Source organism: Melanerpes formicivorus, unplaced genomic scaffold (assembly GCF_026170545.1).
Source record: "Melanerpes formicivorus ecotype bairdi unplaced genomic scaffold, bMelFor1.0.p_v2 SCAF_3, whole genome shotgun sequence".
NCBI classification, from domain to species: Eukaryota; Metazoa; Chordata; class Aves; order Piciformes; family Picidae; genus Melanerpes; species Melanerpes formicivorus.
The window spans coordinates 20,357,585-20,378,584 of NW_027142355.1; the positions used below are offsets into that span (position 1 = coordinate 20,357,585).

At 42.8% G+C, this 21,000-nt stretch overlaps 1 protein-coding gene across 2 annotated transcripts in view; it reads right to left on the reverse strand.

The window, feature by feature from the left end:
- The window catches only part of CAMK1D (calcium/calmodulin dependent protein kinase ID), a 242,389-nt gene that overhangs the window by 123,411 nt on the left and 97,978 nt on the right, over positions 1 to 21,000 (reverse strand). For both annotated transcript variants that reach the window (XM_068168352.1, XM_068168345.1), the window contains exon 2: positions 17,866 to 17,997. In XM_068168352.1, the coding sequence (XP_068024453.1) occupies positions 17,866 to 17,997 (132 nt within the window). The remainder of the gene's footprint in view (positions 1 to 17,865; positions 17,998 to 21,000) is intronic.

The window sequence follows — 21,000 nt, forward strand, 5'->3', positions numbered from 1 at the left end:
TTTTCATACAAATAAGAAGGAAATAACCTCAGCCTGGATAACTAGAAGGCAAATTCATTTAATAATGCAGATTTTTTTTTTATTAAATACTATCAGTTTTGGTTTGCTTTTAAGTGAAATCATCAAGAGCTTTAATTCTTAGAGACAAATAATACAGAGTAATTATACAGCCATAATTTCCAACATGCTGCATGGGAGACCTAACTTCGCTAGTCAACACCTGGATTAAAAAAGCAGACTCAAGTTGAAGTTGCTGTCATTATTATCCCTTTCAGAGGGGAGCAAAGCATGTTGTTGCCCAGGGCCTGTAACTCATGCAGCATTACTGCCAGTGGCATGGTAAAGGCAGGGGATGGCAGCTTCAGAGGGACACACAGAAGTGTTCAACAAATGCCAGCTTGTCTAGTGGTTTATCATTAAAACCAAATTGGATTAATTTCCTTTTCACTCTGCAGAACTCAGATCAGCTGATTTCTAAATAAATATGCCATCTTTGAGGCCAATTAAATTTTGCAAGCTATGATGAAGGGAAGAAGAGAGGATCAAATGCTGGGCTGCTTAATGCAAGTTGACTTCAATCTTAATCACTAAGAGATTTTGGCTTTGTGCACTCCTCAATATGCAACTCTTTGATGTCTGTGTGCTCTGGAACCCCCCACCCTGTATCCCATGTGTGGTTTAGAATAAACCAAACCAGGTTGGAAGAGACCTTCAAGATCGTCACATCCCACCCATCAACCAATCCAACCCACCCAAACAGCTAACCCATGGCATGTTATGAGCCTATTACAACCCTTCCTGAAGAGATGGACTTCTAGCTTAGGCTATATCACCTTCTGTCTTTGCCACAGGAGAGGCCTCTTTAGTCCCCAGCTGACATTACAAGCACTCACCTGTTAAAATATGCATAGGAAAAAGCAAATAATAAAGGCACAAAAAACAAAGCAGAGGCCAACTCATGAGATAAAGATCTTTTTGGCAATTTGGACAGACACCAATACCCATGATAACAATCTTCCCTAGGGAATATCACATGCAAGATCTTACCAAATTTGGGGCAAGTGAAGCAGCACACCTAGGATAAAGGCAAGTCATTACAACCTCAAGACATTTTATTCACTCCAGTACCAGTCTGACATGTGTCCCACCCTACACAATTATTTGCTACTGCTTCTTCCTATGTGAGATCACCTTTAAAACAGAAATTAAGGGATGTGTTTGTTTAGAAGAACAGAAATTACTGCTTTGCTTCAGGGCCTGCTTAGCATGTTGGGTTATCCTGGAACCACACCTGGCTACCAGAATAAAATCATCAAGTGAAAAATATATGGTCTGTGTACAGTTTCATACAGAACATAACACTTCCCTCCAGCAGGGCTCACACATCATTTAGTGGTTAACACATTCACCAGAAGCAAAAAGCTCAAACAACCATCAGTGCTTAACCATGTGAAGGCAGGCATTCTACTGCAGTGATGTCTTGAGTGAGGTGGGACCATTTCCAGTTCCTAGAAAGGAACAAAAATACTTGATCACCACCTTGACACCTGGTGAGCATATTTGCCTTGCCCATTTCTGACCAAAGAGTTCACAAAGGAATTGGGCTCGCTGCCTGTTTTCATTCTCATCATGTGTGCTGCATCACACCACAATATTCAGCCTGTGCCTGCCTCCTGATCCATAGGGCATTCAAGAACAGTACTCATGTAAAAAATTCTCACACTGGGTCAAGCTTATGCTGTGCCAAGGAGCATCCACCTTTCTACTAGACTCAGATATTTCAGCAGTAACAGCCAGATACAGAAGGTTTAACAGGCCCAGAAGGAAGAAAAGATATCTCAATGGCTCTGGAAGAGCTTCCTGAAGGAGAGCAGAAGGGGACACAGTACATGGTGAGAGAACATTTGGTTTTTCTACAGGAATTACTCTTAAAGGACTTCAGTCCAAGATGGGCCCTTAAGCAACACCACAATCCAAATGATCTCTACCAATATGCATGTCCTCGCCACCATCAGTTCTGCTGAAAGACCTGTTCCTTCATGAATGTTTTTCCCACAGACCTTAAGAAAACCATTCCACCTCTTCACAGGCCAAGGAGGATTTCTTTTGTACTTCATTGTTTGCAGTGTTGCAAATGCAGTGTCAAAATCCTTTGGGGCTAATGGATGTGTGCTCAAATGAGTTTATAATATGGTCTATGCACAATGCACATCAATGACAACTTGCATGTAGCCTTTCTACTCATAGCAGACAAGTCAATTGTGTGAGGAATCCCTTTAAATCCAGCTAGCAAAAATACTACAGTTCTTCTTGAGACAACCACTGAAACAATTTGGTTTAGAGCAGAATTACGAGCCAGAGCCTGGATAAGAAGGTGTTAAGGTATCTGGTGGGGAGTGACAGCGCTGAAATGGCTTAGCCTTTCCTAAGTCAGAAATACCACACACAAATTACAGAAATCACAGTGTTGTCTGTTGGTGAAGTACATGTCCTCAGGGCATTCTTTTCAAGCAGACTGCACCCTGGTAAAGGTCAGCATCATTTACAGACAAATCTATTTTGTAATATGTGGTGCACACTGTGCTCTCTCTGAGACAAGACACACACAAAACCACCTTTCTCAGATTGACACAAATCCTCATGGGCATCTCGCTGCAGAACAAAGAGGAACAGGAAGCACTGGTTCAAGCAGAAGATTGCCATCCCTGCATCATACACTTCAAGCAAGGCAGATCTGGGTTAGTCCATGGTGCAACCATCTGAAAACTCATTCCTCTGGATCTCTGAGTGATTATCAATCTCTGATTTTGTTTTGACTCAGACAATAAACACTGAGGAGGCTCACACCCTTGTCTGTGCACTTTTATGACTATGGCCAGCGTCTGGCCTTGAGTTTCAACCGCAGGGATCCATCCACCTCTAATGACATTTGAAAACTACTTCAAGTGCAAGGATGATCTGGAACATAATTTCACTAGGCTTTTTAGAGCTTCTAGAGCTTACCCAGCTTCACTATTTATGAAATACTAAAGGTAAATTAGAAAAAGCTGCAAGTTTGCAAGAGGGTTCACAGTTCCCATTAGCATTCTTGGCACTTGTTCTCATGGGCAATTTCAACCTGCCTGATACCTGCTGGGAACTCAACACAGCAGAGAGGAGGCAGTCTAGGAGGTTCTTAGAGTGTATGGAGGATAGCTTCTTTTCAACAGTCCTGGCTCACTGGAGAGGTCCCAGAAGACTGGAAGCTGGCCAACGTGGTGCCCATCCACAAGAACAGCTGGAAGGAGGAACCAGGGAATTCCAGACCTGTCAGCCTGACCTAAGTGCCAGGCAAGATTATGGAACAGGTCATCTTGAGTGCAATCACATAGCACTTAGAGGATGGGATCAGGACCAGCCAGCATGGATTTAGGAAGGGCAGGTCCTGCCTGACCAACCTGACCTCCTTCTGTGATCAGGTGACCTGCCTGGTGAATGTGGGGAAGGCTGTGGATGTAGTCTACCTGGACTTCAGCAAGACCTTTGACATCGTCCCCAACAGCAAACTCCTGGCCAAGCTGTCAGCCCATGGCTTGGACAGCAGCACCCTGCACTGGGTGAGGAACTGGCTGGAGGGCTGAGCCCAGAGAGTGATGGTGAATGGTGCTACATCCAGCTGGCAGCCAGGCACTAGTGTTCTGCCCCAGGGATCAGTGCTGGGCCCCGTCCTGTTCAATATTGGTATTGATGATCTGGATGAGGGCATTGAGTCCATCATCAGTAAGTTTGGAGATGACACCAAGCTGGGGGCAGGTGTTGATCTGTTAGAGGGTAGGAGAGCTCTGCAGAGGGACCTTGACAGGCTGGACAGATGGGCAGAGTCCAATGGCATGAGATTTAACACATCTAAGTGCCAAGTTCTACACATTGGTCATAACAACCCCATGCAGCGCTACAGGCTGAGGGTCAGAGTGGCTGGAGAGCAGCCAGACAGAGAGGGACATGGGGGCACTAGTTGACAGTAGGCTGAACATGAGCCAGCAGTGTGCCCAGGTGGCCAAGAAGGCCAATGGCAGCCTGGCCTGCATCAGGAACAGTGTGGCCAGCAGGAGCAGGGAAGTAATTTTTCCTCTGTACTCAGCACTGGTTAGGCCACACCTTGAGTACCATGTCCAGTTCTGGGCCTCTCAGTTTAGGAAGGATGTTGAGTTGTTGGAATGCATCTAGAGAAGGGCAACAAAGTTGGTGAGGGGTTTGGAGCATAAGCCCTATGAGGAGAGGCTGAGGGAGCTGGGGTTGCTTAGCCTGAAGAAGAAGAGGAGACTCAGGGGAGACCTTCTTGCTCTCTACAACTACCTGAAGGGAGGTTGTAGCCAGGTGGGGGCTGGTCTCTTCTCCCAGGCAACCAGCACCAGAACAAGAGGACACAGTCTCAAGCTGTGCCAGGGGAGGTTTAGACGGGATATTAGGAATAAATTCTTCATAGAGAGAGTGATTGGCCATTGGAATGGGCTGCCTGAGGAGGTGGTGGAGTCACCATCACTGGAGGTGTTCAGGAGGAGACTTGATAGGGTGCTTGGTTGCATGGTTTAGTTGATTGGGTGGTGTTGGATGATAGGTTGGACACAATGATCTTGAAGGTCTCTTCCAACCTGCTTTATTCTATTCTATTTGAGAACACTTTCATTTGTTTTTCTATTTTGAGTAGCACAAAAAATGCATCAGAAATTAATTGTTTAGGGATCAATCTCAGTGTGTAAGACTCTTTTTCTCAAATCTTCTCATCTTTATCCCATACCTTCTCCTATTCCACCTTTCTCCTGCATTACTCAATCACAAAAGCATCCATGTCTCCAAGTGTCATGTTTAAATATATATTTTTATTTAGGGTAATGTGTGCATGTTATCCCTCCTAGGGAAGTGCATTACTAGAAGTGTAACGATCGCAAGCAAGGAGCATATTTGCTATGTTATATAGGACATATAAGTTCTGTTGGCAGAGCAATGGAAAAGCTTCTAGTCCCACCATAGCAGACCCCATGCAGCTTCTTTAATCAACAGCATAATTCCTCAACATCATCAAAAGTAAAGAGGAAAAATTGGGGTAGGGGGGCAACTGTTTACAAAATAGGAAGACCAAGTGCTCATGATGCTCCACTTTATTTTTAACACAAGGAAAACCACAGCACTGCAAAGCAGTTTTTAATTAACTGCTTTCTCCCAGCAATACTTTTGGCTATGTGTAACAGTGACAACTGCTGATATTTGTATAACTCAGAAATGATTACCATTTTGCTTCAAAAATGTTATTTCAGTGGAGCTCTGTCACCACCAAACAAACTCTGGGATACATGTGGCTACAGAAGGAAATTTGGGGAAAAGATGCTCTTTTAGCATCCTCAAATTAAAAGTTTAGTCTGAAAGAGACTCAGAATAATCCTATTTTCTGAGCTTCTTCCTCCACATTGGAGAAGGAAATCCATAAACAGGACCAAGAACCAAAACAGACACCAACATTGCCAGTGACACCAACATCCTACAATACCATCTTCTCCCTTGTAGAGTAGCCACAGCATAGGAAAAGGCAAAGACTGGCTGAGATTCCCAAAAGGCTGATGAAAAATGCTGTGAGCTCAAGTACTTAACAGGAAAAAAATGTTAATAAATAGGGATTTCTGGAAAACTGTATGCAATACTAACTCCTTCCCAGCTGGAGACCTTCCTAACTCATTCCCTACTGGAGGCATCCAGCATGGCTTCTCTGTATTAGTTTAAACTGACATAGTTAGCTTCTGGTTTTCCCATGGTTTGGGGTTTTTTTAAGTATCTATTCACTTCTCTGTGTTTCAAAGGCATGGTTTCCACAGTGGGAAGCACAGTCCCCGTGGAATCTGTGGGCTTCACAGGGCCTGCAAAGGATAGCAAAAAAAGTAAATCCACCATGCATGATTTTCAAATTAAATTGCTGCTCAGAAGCTGACCCTGAGCTGTAAAAAAAATAAAGTGCCTGCCTATTCAAATTATTATAAAGTTATTTCCAGAGTAAGCTCTTGGGTTTATGTTCTTTCATCTTCCTAAAAACAAGCCCCTCAACAGTCAGGAAGCCGATTCCTCTACCAAACCCCCTCCTTTCACACCATTTCAGATATTTCATGTCCCTGGCTATCTGTCTCTGCTGTGTCTTGCACCTATAGTGTCAGTGTGCTCTTAAAATCAGCTCTTCCTACTTCCCAGTTAACCAAGCCTCACAAGGGCACTTAATAAATCAGTAGGGTTATTACCAAATCCAGTGCTCTTTTCAGGACAACCACACACTGAAACTAAGTATTTTTTTCTCCTTCTATGGTCCCATAAATCACTACATGCCAGGAGAACACTTCTAGCTACAATGTGCACATGAGGAACGAGTGAAATATTCTCCATGTGCCAAAGTGTGTCTCTAAGGAAGAGCCCCACTTAACTCTGCTTAAGAAAAAGCAGAGAAATTACACAAGACAAGTACCTACACAGGCAGAAAATTTAAGAAACATCCATTTTGTCAATATCTCAAGAAACACATCCACAAGTAAATAGAAGTTAAACCCATAGAAATTCTCAGACAAATGGCAGTAATAGAGTATTTTTTTGGAAGGAGTGCAGGAGATGTTTTTGCTATGGGCTATGGCCCTTTTTTTTTCATGTATAGCAACTCAGGAGGCACTGGAAACCAGGAAAGGAGCACGTCTGCTATGTATAAAGCCCTGAGTTCACATTGCATGACTGCTCAAGACAAAGCCCCTCAACTCTCATGGGTGACAGTTTCGGCTTTCTTTCCACTTCTGCTTCGGTCTGAGATTCTCAAGGGAGCCTCAAAGAGTCATATAACCAAGTTCAATGAGTTTGAATTTTCCTATTGACCAGAATAGCATGAGATCACATTACTCAAGTCTATTTGTTAATGATGAGCACTAGTTTACCCATGCTGATGCCACATGGCTTGGACGTACGTTTTGCACACCATAAATGGCAAGGATGATGCCTTCAACACAAACACTGTAGGACATGCAGCAGCTTCACTCAACGCCATTTTTTTCACAAGTCCATAAAACACGGAGGGAAAATTTCCAAACTTCACCAAGGTTTTCAACTTCCTTCCCATCAACCCACTTGTAGTACCACAAGCAGACAGCCATCACTATCACAGCATCATTTTTATCTCCAAACAGGGAAGAACTGGTATCTCTCCATATGAATGTCAATAAAGCTTCGTCTTTGTGGGTCTGCCACATCCACTTACTTGTTATGACCCACACAAGAGAACATTTACAAAATAATGAAGAAGCCTTTTCGGGTTTGGTTAGAAATCCCCTATTATCTTTTCGAAGAGTAAAGTTGTGAACAGTCACTGTTTTCTGTTCTAATTACCATGCTTACAGCAGACACAGGAGTGACTGGATTGTTTTGCTCTGGAGAGATACTTCTTGACAAAATGTATTATGCCAAATATTGCTGCTGCATGTGGACTCTTCTGGTTTTGGTAGAGATGTAAAAGTCTTAGACAGCTGAAAAACACCCCATGCTGATGGGTGTTTTCCAAACAAGTCTTCTGGCATGAGTTAACTTGGTGTCCAGACCACCAAGGTCTAAATCTGTTCCAGTTGCCTTCAGGGAATTGCTGCTTAGCTGAGGCTGTAAAGATATGTATGTGTGAGTCCAAAAAGGTCCCACTTTAATCCCTGGTGCGTCAGTCAAGACAGGGGATATGGCAAAGGTATGAAGATATTTGAAGCAGGCTGTTATTCTATTTGGTGGGAATCAGATGGATTATATATAGAAATTTTGGACTAATTTCAGAAAGAGTCATGGCTGGTCTGTAAAACCATATCTGGTACTCTTCACTGCTATGCATTTGTCAGTTGGTTTTGATTCAGTATAGAAGTATAATACAAATTAAATTACTTGCTAAAGCTTCTTAGCATCCCTTCTCAAATTATTGACCAAAATTTCAAGATGAAGAAAGCAATTCTGCTATTTATGTTTTTAAATGCCTTCAAAAGAGAAAGTGCTGTCTCTAGGAAAGTTTGAATTCATCTGTATCTACTCTCTTGGCACAAACACGAAAGGGCAAGTAAAGGAGACAATAACATTCCTGCTTAGTGTAATGCTCCATAATATTAATTTGATAAGATATCTGGCAAAGTAAAAGGTAGATGTCACATATTCTTAGGGAAATTCACAGTCTGGTTACTAATACAAATTGTCAATACTGAAACTAACCCAGAGGTTTCTGCACTCACAGAGATTTAAGAACTGAGTGATACAGGCAGATATCTCTGATAGCCAGAGAAATAGAAAAATGGATGCAATCAGGGAAAATATTAAGCTTTACTTTGAAAACTTATTTGACTAATAGATTTAAAGTCCTATAGCTACAGAAGCACAGACTCCTACATGGTCACTCTTGATTCAGAATAAAACCAATCTATTCTGGTTAAGCCAATGCCTTACAAATATAAGGCACAACGTAAAAATTATAGTTTCTGATTTTAAGAAGACAAATCAAAGTTTAATTTGGAACAAACCTGTCATTACCCTTTCCTTGGTCAGAGTGAGAAATAATGGCTGTCCACAGACTAAATCAGCATCTTACATGTCTGTCTTGGTTAAAAACCAATGTCCATAACAAGAAATCTATTTTTTTTCTTCAAAACTCCTACTGAACACAGTGTTGTATGAGTAAGCATTACAAGAGTGAATCAATATGTGTTACAGATGATAACTATAGATTTGGTTGGCCAAATACTAATTAATTTATGCAGCTGTCAGTTCAGGATACATTGGCTACATTCCAAGCACAGAGGTTGCTGTAAGGTTTAACCTGGTGCAGTTGAAAGTGGGACAAAGTGCAAATATTTTCCCATTTTATCATGCTAAGAGTCAGTCCACATCTGTCAACCTCTGGTTCAAGACACATGAAGAAGAGACATGGTCCAAGGATTGCAAGCTTAATGAGACACAAAATACAACTGTGATTCATTTTGTATAAATGCAAACAAGAGGTAGAAGTTGCCAGTGGAGGTGTTTTAAATTCACACTGTGGTCACACATCTACAAAATCATGCCCACCAATAACATCACTGGTCTAAGTTCATATAATGGAGGCAAAAAATGCAGCAACTTGTATTCATAAAGCATTTTGCATGCAGCTAAGAGCAAACAACTGCTTTAGACAAGGAGTGCTCAGGAAAACTGTCATTTCTGATAAGATTTCAGTTTCTGCCTTCTTGAACTGACAGTTTTGGAATACTTGTTTTTCCTCCTTGTACATTCTGATCCACTTAGAAATGTATATTTGATGATTTCCACAGCAAGTGAGATTTGAGCTCAGATGTAGCTGCATACCTTGAGGATGCTTCCAGCTGGCTGTATGAATCCTACCTTGCATTTTTGCTTGGGTTCCTCTATGCAGTGCTTCACACACTGTAACTAATTCACCAGTCAAATACTCCAGCGTTTTATGAGTTAATGCCATGGATTTTAATAGCATGAGAATAAGATATAGGAGTTTCCATCAAGGTGTTTGGACTGTGCATGTAAATAACTCACCAATCATCAAAGCATGGTCATGCTGTGGTTAGAAATTAACTGGCTCCCAACAGTACATCACAACAGTTTAATACATAAAACCTGAATTCCTCCAGCTGATTTTTCAAGATTAAGTCAGAGAAGACAGGCAAAATGCAGTATGCTGATAATATTTTGACAAGTACATCTTCACTTTGCTAATGCCATGAAACCTTCCAACAGCCTTTCATACTCTTTACAAATGAAGAAATTACTTTCATGGGGAAAAAAACAACTTAGTTTTGGGCAAAATATTCCAGATAATTTTTAAAGAATCTCGTGCAGAAAAACAGAAGATGAAGTGTTTTGCCCAGCAAAGCCACTTAGGTAGGACTGCAGCAGCTTTTAGGCACCAACACAACCTTGAAGATCTGGGCTGCAAGCACTTGTGAAAATGCTTTCTCTAGTACTACTGCACCTCTGGCATCTTCTAAATACTACATTGTAGCACTGCCTTGTACAGAACAATTACAATCTGTAACTGCCCATGCCTCCTGTAGTTTGGGACAGACAGTTTCACAGCTGTGTGTCCTCCCATGCAAAGACTAACTGTCTCACTTTCTCACTCTGAGCTCCATAATCTCAAAGCAAAGCCACGTACCAGCAAATTAAATAACTCATAGCTTTAAAAAAGTGTGTGTAACAAAGACAGACCTTATGCATCCAGATATAATGCTGAGTCATTTATCAAACTATTAGACATTATTAAATAGCCTTTATACATCTTATCAATTATTTCCTTCTGGGTAACAGACATGTAACCAGATACTTGTAGCACTGAAACACAATTGTAACTATCTTCCTGAGTAATAAATACTGGGAAATACCCATGGATTCTTCTTATTTAGCTAGCAGCTCTGAAAGGACCCTGGCTTTATTATTCTAGCTATGCACAGGACAGTATCCACACAAAACACACATCTGCCACAGAAGCAGGATCCAGCTAAGCCTGAAAAACACGTTCTGCTGATTTGAAAGCATCTTAGAGTGACTATTTCATAAAGCAGCTGTTTCTTCCATAACACATCAAATTATTTTCCAAGATGGAGCTCTGAGCACTGATGTACTTTCATTCCCTCTTACTTGCACCCTCCTCCCAACACATACATCATTTTTTCAGTTGAGTCAGGGTATGAGGTGACATTGAAGAACAACAGTTATGCAAGTGAGATTTGGTAAACCATCACCAGGGAGGAGAGAGGACAGCTGCATTGTCACCCAGCAATTACAGCGAAATGACTTCTCACGCTATAACCTGCTTGAAGGCACAGAGCCGTCCCTCCACCCAAGCACCCTGTGAGGGAGGCCGCAGTCCGCCCCTACAACTGGCATAGAGCATGCTGCCTGCAAAGCAAACTGTGTAAGACAGAAGATGCAAGGGATGTTGTTTGTGTTTACTCTTTCAGAGGGGATTTTTCTCTCCCATTTAAAGTATTTAAGATGCCTTGATCTGCTTCCCTACATCTGCTTACATCTAATCTAGCATGAAATATAATTCAGGCAGTCCTGGCTGCAAAGTACTCCCCTGTAAAGTTTCCAGCATCTCAGTAATCAAAAATGGTGTCAGCTTTGTTTCAGGTTTCACTTTTTCCCTCCCCACCCCATTTTTTTTTTCACTCACATGAATTCTCTGCAGTGAAATGAGGTGCTTAACAAGTAGTCAACTGCTAGTGCCAAGGCAGAGCTGCCCTGTGCCATACCCACACATGTAGGGTCAGATTCACTTTTGCCTGAAACCTGAGAAAGGCAATTCATCCAGTCTGCATCTCCTTGATTCAGGAGATGAGCTCATGGTCTAAAGCTGATGTCAGCCTCCAGGCATGCCCAACTGTCCCCCTACTCTGAAGTGTTTTGTAGATTCTGGCTCCTTTCCATGCCTAACCTGCCTCCCTAGCGGAGATACTTGCAGTAGCATCCAGCAGTAAGGGTGGCTCCAAGGGTGGGTACTGAGACGCCACCAGCCACCCAAACCAGCCCAGCAGATGCATGGGGACAGGGTTAAGCATATCCATGTGGGATGCCAATAAATATATTCTTGGAAGGATCCTACTTTTCCAGCACTGACATTAACATATTTAATAGTACCACGGGGTATCATCCCCTAACTGGTTGCACTCTGAATCATCAGTGGGGCTGCAGGGCCCTGCTGGGGTTTTGGGATGCCCTGGATTTTGTAGGCAGCAGGGCTTGCACTACGGCTGCGTGGGGACAGCAGAGTCAGCCTTTTGTCACCCCAGCATGACTGCAATGGCATGAGCAAGCCAGATTTTAACAAGTAAATACATAAAAGCTTTCTCTGAAAGTGATTACTTAATGTAACAACCAGCTGTCTCTTCAGTTCTTGCTGAGGCAGCCTGTTTTCTCACCGTTATTCACAGAGAGGAAAAAAACAGTGGGGGGGGGGGGGGGGGGGGAAGGCAAGAAGCCTGTTTGTCCATAAAGCGAGCAAAGCTTCAGAGAAACAATGTTACCTGACAGAGACACCAAGTGCTTTTTCTATTTATTCCTTTCCGAAGCATCCCATTCATTTCTTCACAGGAAAAGGAGCCCTCAGTGCTGAGGTGTAAAGAGGTAATTAGTTATTAACCCCTTAAATCTGAATCCCACAGCTTTTTTTTACATCAGGATGCAATCTAATTACCAATGCTTTTATGTTAGCACTTATCAACATGGGATCTGAGCATCTCCCAATTCCACTGGCTCTGTACTCCACCTGTGTGACCTCACACAGAAAAATAATTTCCATAGGAGAGCATTAGTGGGCACCAGCAGAATCTCCAGACTGGGAAACTGGAGTACAGGACTATCCAGGCCAGGAAGGGCTGTGTTTTTTGACCCATAGAGAGCCATGGCTTGAATAGATGGATCTGCCCCACAAAGCCACTCAGGAACATTTACCTGAATTAATTAAATGACAACATTTATGTTAGGGCCCATTAAACTTCTGCATGGCCAGTTTTATCCAGAATTAATATAGCCTTTGATTATGAGTTAAATTGTGCAGAAAAGTTTAATAAGAAGTAACTAATGGGTTTCAAAGCTAAATTTGGACTCATCTTACTAGAAGCTCTCAGGTTAGCCCCATAGGGATGTGTCCTTACAAAGAGAAGAATCTGGGACAGAGAGATTTTAAGGGGAATTTTGTCAATGGGACATCCTTTTGGGATGGAGCAAGGGACCTCTTTGACCAAAATCTGATTTATGGGAGAGCAGGAATGCCTATACGTTCACCCACTTTAGGAAAACCTTTCTTTGTTGGTTTTAGTTTAGTTTTGAGATGGGTATAGCCCTGGCCTCTCAGGGCTTTGCAGAAGGATGCCTCCATGCCTCTCTCCCTCCTCCTTATTATAGAAGCAGTTCCTGGCTTTAGGTGCAGGCATATAAGGAGTGAGCAAGTACCAGGGCATGAATCACTGCCTGAATACCCAGTCACCCCATCTTCCGAGGAAACAAAAGTGGAAAGCACCGGCAGAATTTTAGCTAACCTACTAGAAACAGTTCAATCACGCTGTTTAACAGGAAAAATGGCTTCAATATGCAATTAGGCATGGCTCTAAAGATATTTAATGGTGCCTTCTCCCAGAGGATCTAGGAGAGCGAACAGGAAGGGGTGAGCATAGGAGATACCTAAATAGTGGAGAAATTCATTTTTTAAATCTCTGTTCAGCAAAAAACAACCAAAGCTGAACAGTAGTTGCTTAACCAGACACTTATTTGTGCACTTCACTGCTATTAAGTAATCAATACACCAAGGTTTAGGTTTATTGTTTTTGCCCTTGCTTTGCTCCAACTCAGCACCAAATCTGTATGATTGTGTGGGTATTACCCAGGAAGCTAAAAAATTTCTTCTGATCAGTGAGGTGTAGCCAAGAACAACAAAAAGACCAAGAAATCAGGTATATTTTTCTCTGACTCTTGCAGAGTTGGGGTTTTGTTTTGGGGCTGTGGTTTTTTGTTGGTTGGTGGTTTTTTAATTATTTTTTTTAATTAGAACCTCAGACTGGTGCTTCTCTGCAGGCCACTTCCTCACACCACCTACTGCCTTCAGGAACCCATCTAAAAGAGAGTTCATCTTTCAGCATGTTCACACCTGCACAATTACCATAAGTGGAAGAAATTTCCTCCATTCTACGACAAACAATGGAAAGGATTGCACTTACCTTTCTGCCCAAACCCAGAAAATGGTTGTTTTCAGAGCAGATGATGAAACTCCCCACATCTCCAGCCAGTAAAAGTCTATGTCGCGCTAAAGTGACCATGTGCCATTGTTCCCCACAGCCAGTTAGTTAATTGAGCTGTGATAATCCTGTTCTAGAGACTCAGGTTTCTTCTTTAAACACATTTTAAACCACAGCATGTTTCATACTATACTATAATAATAAAAAAATATTTAAAGCCTAAAAATTCTTAGAATCATAGAATGGTTTGGGTTGGATGGAACCTTAATGATTATCGGGTCCCAACGCCACTGCCATGAGTACAGATGCCCTCCTCTAGACCAGACTGCTCAAAGCTCCATCCAGCCTGGCCTTGAACACTTCCAGGAAGGTGGCATCCACAGTTTCTCTGGGCAACTTTTAGTGCCTTACCATTCTCACAGTAAAGAATTTCTAACTAATGCCTATTCAAAATCTACCTTTCAGTTTAAAACCATCAATCCTCATCCAATCACAACACCCTCTGATCTACACCCATCTTTCCTGTAGATCCCCCTAGTACTGAGAGGCTGCAATAAGGTCTCTCCAGAGCCTTGTCTTCTGCAGGCTGAACTGCCCCAGCTCTCTCAGCCTGTCTTCATAGGAAGGTGCTTCAACCTCTGGTCATCTTTGTGGTCCTCCTCTGGACCTGCTCCAACAATTCCCATCCTTGTTGTGTTGGAGGTGCCAGAACCGGACATGGTACTCCAGGTGAGTAGTGATGCTCAGACTCTCACCTGATTTTGTGACGAGATGTAACATTTTGTCCTGTGTCCAGCTACAGGGAGCCAGCACACAACCAGAAGAAAGAGCAATTCTTGGGCATCAGTGCATCATCTAACTGAAGAAATTAGGAACATTCCCCTCCTGATCTGATACCAAACACAGGTTCTTAGTGGGACTTTCACCATGCTCTGAAGCATGACTTTGCGCCTGAGCTCAATCTACTCACCAATTTCACTGGAACAAATAACTGTCTAAAATTAGGCACTTGCTTAAACACTTTGTCAGGCTCAAGCTCCTGGATTAACTGCAGACTTAGTCTCTCCTGGCACGCCACTTGACAGCAAGCTCCTTCCAACTTCGTCCCCACCCATCTGAGTCTCGGGGGAATGTTGCCATGGATTTCCACGGGACACAAAAGAGTCCATATTGGAAGAACCCTGTTAAGGTTGCTAGGCATAAATATTGACTTAGCGGCTCTTCCGCCTTTTTTCTTTTTTGAGAACAGATCTGTTGGCCACGGCTGGAAAAAATAAAATGATGGAGTATGCATGATTCACTCTGGCACTCACACAAACATGTAAATCAGTTGGCTGGCAGCTCGCTCCCCTGTTAGCAGAACATCACTTCTAAATTGGCTCTTTTTTAATTTTTTTTTGTCAGCAAGAGGCTCCAAGCCCACAGACAGGGAGATAAAATCTCCTACCTTACATCTACTTCACATGGGGACTGCTGACCACCCCCAACATAAAACATTTGATTAATACTTCCAACAGCTTTTTAGGTGAGACACTCAGAAGGACTGATGGGAGACTGCAACTGCTTTACACTAAGAACCCAGCCCAGAAATCTCTCTTCTTGCACCTACTCTCCTGGGTCTGATGAGAAGTGAAAGAACTGTGTCCAGTTCTGGGCCACACAGTTTAAGAAGGATATTGAGATGCTTGAACATGTCCAGAGAAGAGCAACGAGGCTGGTGAGAGGCCTCGAGCACAAGCCCTACAAGGAGAGGCTGACGGAGCTGGGATTGTTTAGCCTGGAGAAGAGGAGGCTCGGAGAGACCTTATTGCTCTCTACAACTACCTGAAGGGAGGTTATAGCCAGGAGGGGGTTGGTCTCTTCTCCCAGGCAACCAGCACCAGAACAAGAGGACACAGTCTCAAGCTGCACCAGGGTAAGTTTAGGCTTGAGGTGAGGAGAAAGTTCTTCACTGAGAGAGTTGTTCGCCATTGAAATGGGCCGCCTGGGGAGGTGGTGGAGTCACCATCCCTGGAGGTGTTCAAGAGGGGATTGGACGTGGCACTTGGTGCCATGGTCTAGTCATGAGGTCTGTGGTGACAGGTTGGACTTGATGATCTTTGAGGTCTCTTCCAACTTTGGTGATTCTGTGAATTGCAAACCAATCTGCAGGTGAAACTTCTTAGTCAAAAGTCTTTTGAATAAGGGCTGTCTCACAAATACTGAGGCAGACAATAAATATTGTGACAGAAAGTCACACGGGAAGTCAGCAGCAGAAGTGAGAGGAGACCCAACTCTTTTGGTCATCGGATTACTGCTTTCACCACCAGGTTCTACTTCTTATAGATCTCTACGCATAGACTTTTAACCCTGAATGTAAGGAAAAGAAACGGTTGGACTTGATTATCTTCTAGGTCTTTTCCAACCAAAACTGATCTCTGAAAAGTTACATAAAATACAACTTCAACATACAACATCATTCAAACCCTTTTCCATATTGATTCTGTCAGATCTGGATGATTTGGCAGGTCTGGCAGTGGGACAAAGCTCCACGAAAGCAGCCTGAATGTACAAAGTATATGAGATGCTTGTATGTACCTGGACATCTCCAGCACAGTCTGTCTGTCCCTAAAAACCTGCTCACCACACACAGGAACTTGAGCCACCTAAGACTTCACAGAGGCTGCAGGGAGTATATTCAGGATTCCCCAGTTGAACCCTGTTTGACATACAACTGCAAGAACACAAGAACAGTTACATTTCACAGCACTCAGCAGATGTCTACCAGAAAACAAGTACCTCATCAAGAAGAAGACAAAAATCTAATGATTGAATATAGAAGGAGAAAGTCCAGTGTTAGACAAGAGATCTTTCTTGAAAGGATCACAAGGAGTTTGTCCAGAGGCATAATGCAAAGCCAGAAAGGGAGACCTACATATTTAGATTTGCTTTGTATCCATCCTCCATGGCTCGACACCTTTCTCTTAGAGAATAAGGATCAGTTCTCCCTCCCAGGCATCCTCTGTGCACAACCACTTCAGAAGTAGCAGCTCAGTACATGGCACATTGAGGCCATGGCACCTCACAGTTCTGCAGGGTGGCCCAGGGCTCTGGCATCCTAATCACTAACTCGGTGACACACAAGCTAGCCATCCCCACTCTGTTTTATGTTGCCAGAAACAAAAACAAAGATATGTAGATACCTTTGGAGCTTAGCAACAGCTCCTTAGGGTCTGCTCCACCTCTCTCAATTCTGTTTTTACTGACAGCTTTTGAAGGAGAGGATTGAACAGAGAAGCAGGTTGATATCCCATCTCCTCAACTGTTGTTTTCTAAGCATTTCCTCGGTGGTACATACAACTTCAATAGCGTGTCTGGCAGCAAAGATGTCTGTTTTCAGAGTAAATACAATTACATGCAAAGCTTTTATTTGCAACAGCTAAGTAGAAGGCATCAGGAGACCAGAAAAAAAAATAAATCTCTCTCTTACGGTCCCAATGTGCCCAGGACAAGAGACCAAGTAGATCTAATTGTATGAAATTAAGGAACTTTCCACCCACTCATTCTCCTGCCTTTGCAACTGGAACAGCACAGCCTGGGTGCTGCCTCCTTGTTTCTCAGGAAATTGTTTGCAGAAGACAGAAACAGTTTACAACACAGAAGCATGAAATTACCCAAATGATTTCTCTGCTAGCTTAGGGTCACGGCTGATGCCAGGCAATCCTTACTGCAGGCCAATATTGCTGCTCTTATGCCCACATATGAGTATCAGGGGACAAACACATACAGACAAAGACCGTTTCAAGCTGCCAGTTATTGGCCACTATTACCTGTTATGGACATGGTAATGGTTGAGTTTTATGACATGTTCTCAATAATACTAGACAGCAAGCCAACATGTTGCATTTATCACCAGCTTTATATTTTACTGATTTGATACTGGTCCAGCAATTGGAAGGCAGCTGCAACAAGTCCTTTCAGCTCTGAAAGTATTTTCAGCATCATTTAAATTCAAGTGAGCTTGTCTGCCTGTAATGGGCTGAACAATCTGCCAGTCACTCTTATCAATCACTGCTCCTACTTCTTAAAAGCAGGAGCTTAATCAAAGTGAAGGTCTGGTACTTACTTTTTCAGGACAGCAATTTCATTCTCTATGCTGCTTTCCTTCCCCTTCAGTGCCTTCTTGGGAATGCACTTGACTGCGAATAGTTTACCGCTCGCTCTCTCTTCAGCCAAAACAACTTCAGAGAATGCACCCCTGAAAGAAGAAAAGAAAAACCCCAGCGTTAAGTGGTGCTTTTTGGGGAAGCTGTTAACTGAAACATAACCACTGAATAGAATTTGTCTAGTGTCTTTTGAAAGCTGCTCTTGTTAATTGCAACAACAGCGTGGTAAGCATCTTTCTTTGCCTCTGCAAACATACACAGACATTCGCAGTCACACAAAACACTGAAGGCTTACCAAATACAACCATCTTAATACAGAACCATCGTCCAGCAGAGGTATGAGTAAAGTCTGAAAATCAGAGAGTACCATTTCTGCACACATGAGCTGGCTTTTGATTTGATGGATGATGAACTTTTCCACTGCCTGAGGTTTTGGAGGTTTAATTCCCATAGCAACAAGAAGTCCCCAGGACTAAGTGCTGCATCAGTCCCAAGAATGCTCCTGGTTCCTCAGTGGTGACCACAAAAGATCAAGACCTCTATTTTGGTCTTCCCCGGAAGCCCAGAGTATCTCCTCACCATTGGCTCAACCATGACTCAGGGTAGCAGAGTCAGAATTTCTCTGTGTAAACAAAATTATTCCACAACACAAACTGCTGTGTATGTAATCACTAAAGCCAAAGAATTGGCTTAAATCACAAGTCCAAATGTCAGCCTTAACAGCAGCCTACCTCTGGTTACCCCAGAGAGGATGACACAAATAAACAAAGTTCAGCACAACAGCCAGTTGCTAATTGCCCAGAGTGGGCAGTGCCACTTCATTAGGTTATTACATAACTTTGTATGATTTCTTGTGCTCTCATTGCTTCCTCCAAAGCATCTGGACTTCACTGGGGAGAAGCCAGGAAAACTTACAGTCAGTACTATACACACTTTTTTTCTGAGCATTTGAGCATCACTCAATATTGGTCTGAGCAGACCTTTGCTATGGCACGTTAGGACTATTCTCACTTTCCAATGCTTATCACTTGTTTATCAGTAAAGTGCTAGGTAAGACAGAGCATTGGCCTGATAAGCAACAGCAAGTCTTTGCTCCTATTCACCAAAACCTCCTCCTGAAGCACCTGCTTTGTCAAGAGTGATCACAGACAAGAACTTGTCTAACCAGGTTACAACTGAAGGATCCACCAGCTGAAAGTTCCTAATTTAATTATTCAAAAGAAGCAGGACACTTTCCCTTATTATATTTCTGCCATCAGTATATTATTCTGCTCTTCAAAAAGAGCTCAGGAGCACACTGAGCAAACCCAACCATGCTCCAGCCTGCTCCTAAAAACTCTACCGCCATCTTTCTCTGACTTTCATTGCCCACAACTGCTGCTTGTCTAAGACGTTTGCAATAAACAGAGGCATTCACTTTCCTGGCCAGGCTTTTCCTTTTTAAGTCATGCACTTTGATGACACAGCCAAGAGGCTGTGACCTCACCAATGGTTCCCAAGTTGCAAAATGACTGAATGAATCATTAAGCCAGTGGATAAGTGGATAAGCAAAGGGAAGAGGTTGCTAATTTGGAAAGAAAGGTTCATGTTTACTCATAAATGCTTTTATAGCCAGCATTGACATGGAAATAGTGACAAAAGTTTAGGAATGGATGAAAACACCACAACAGTTTGCATGACAGCTTGTCTACATGTGTCAGTGACCCTTTGAACCAATAATGTTTTGCCTCATTTTTGCCAGAAAGGACAGACTCTGACCACATTTACGTCACTCCAAGTACAGCAGTGATGCACTGTGTTCTGCTTTGTCTGTAATCTACCACAGCATGTCAGAGCATCATGGACTTCAATTTAGAGTCCACACAATGGATGTTAATGGCTTGTGCAATCAAGGCATCCAAAGTGTTTTTAAAGACCTTTTCTTGGCTTTCCTATTACCAACAATCCTAGTCATTCCATTCACCTAGTGAGGTTTCCATCCTGACCCTCATGCTTGGGACAATCAGACTAGAACTGCAATAAAATCCTTTTACTGTAAAGCCCTGAGACCTCTCAGTGTTTATCAGCTTGGGCTGCAGACCAGGGCACTCAGAAACACACAGAACTGGTCCCAGCTATACTTCATGAACCCCTCAAGCCCCACCTGCTTAAGCTTCCAACACTGCACTTCACTGCAGCTGTGTCTTGAAGAAGCTTTTCACCTTCAGTTAAATGCTGTTAAAAACATCATATTCATACCAGTTGTTTACTGATCACAGAGCTCCCCCAGTGTTTATGATACTATAAAAACACAGAGAGCTCCCATACAAAATTTGATTTCATTGCTGTTCTCACTCAACAAAATGAAGGAAATCCCTTTATATCTCTCTATGCAATATGGCCAACTTTGGGAAATGCCTCTTTTTCAGCTGGCTTCACCATTTTCCTGGATTTCTTCTCCACTTACCAGGAGAGCAATGAGGTTCAGTGGCTGAAAACAGCTTCTGTGAATTTAAATGAAATTCTTTTGGAAGCTCCAAGCTATCCATAAACCCCAGTTCTGTATCTCCTTAGCAATCTTTCTCATTAAAGCATGAAATAATCTGAACCACAGCTGCTAAAGTGTTCACTCACATGTCAACCCTGGGCACTGACAGGGTGCTTTTTACATGAAGTCTTATAGGAAGCTATGACATGAACTTGCTGGTGCTGGGAAGAGCCCTCAGGCAATAGCAGTGGAGGTGGAGGGGAGGAGGGTGGAGGGGAATGCTGGGGTGGATCTGCTGGGAAAGCAGGAGGAAGATGCAAAGTAGCTTGCAGTATCCTGTATACTATATGTGCTCCTGTGTTTACAGAGCAAAGGGTGAGGAAAAATCAAGTTAAAAAGAAAAAAAAAGAAGTGAGAGAGAGAAGTAAAGAGCTAGAAGGAAAGAGAAGGGAGGAAACAGATGCAGACAGGGATCAAAGAGTTAAACACAGACTGAGAGGAATGAGGGTTATAGGGCAAGAAGAAAGAAACAGTAGCAGGGAGCATCAGCAAGGAAGACAGCAAAGATACCCCTGGAGTCTGCTGGAGTCAAGGGAGAGTCAGAAATAGCAATGAAAACACAAGCAAG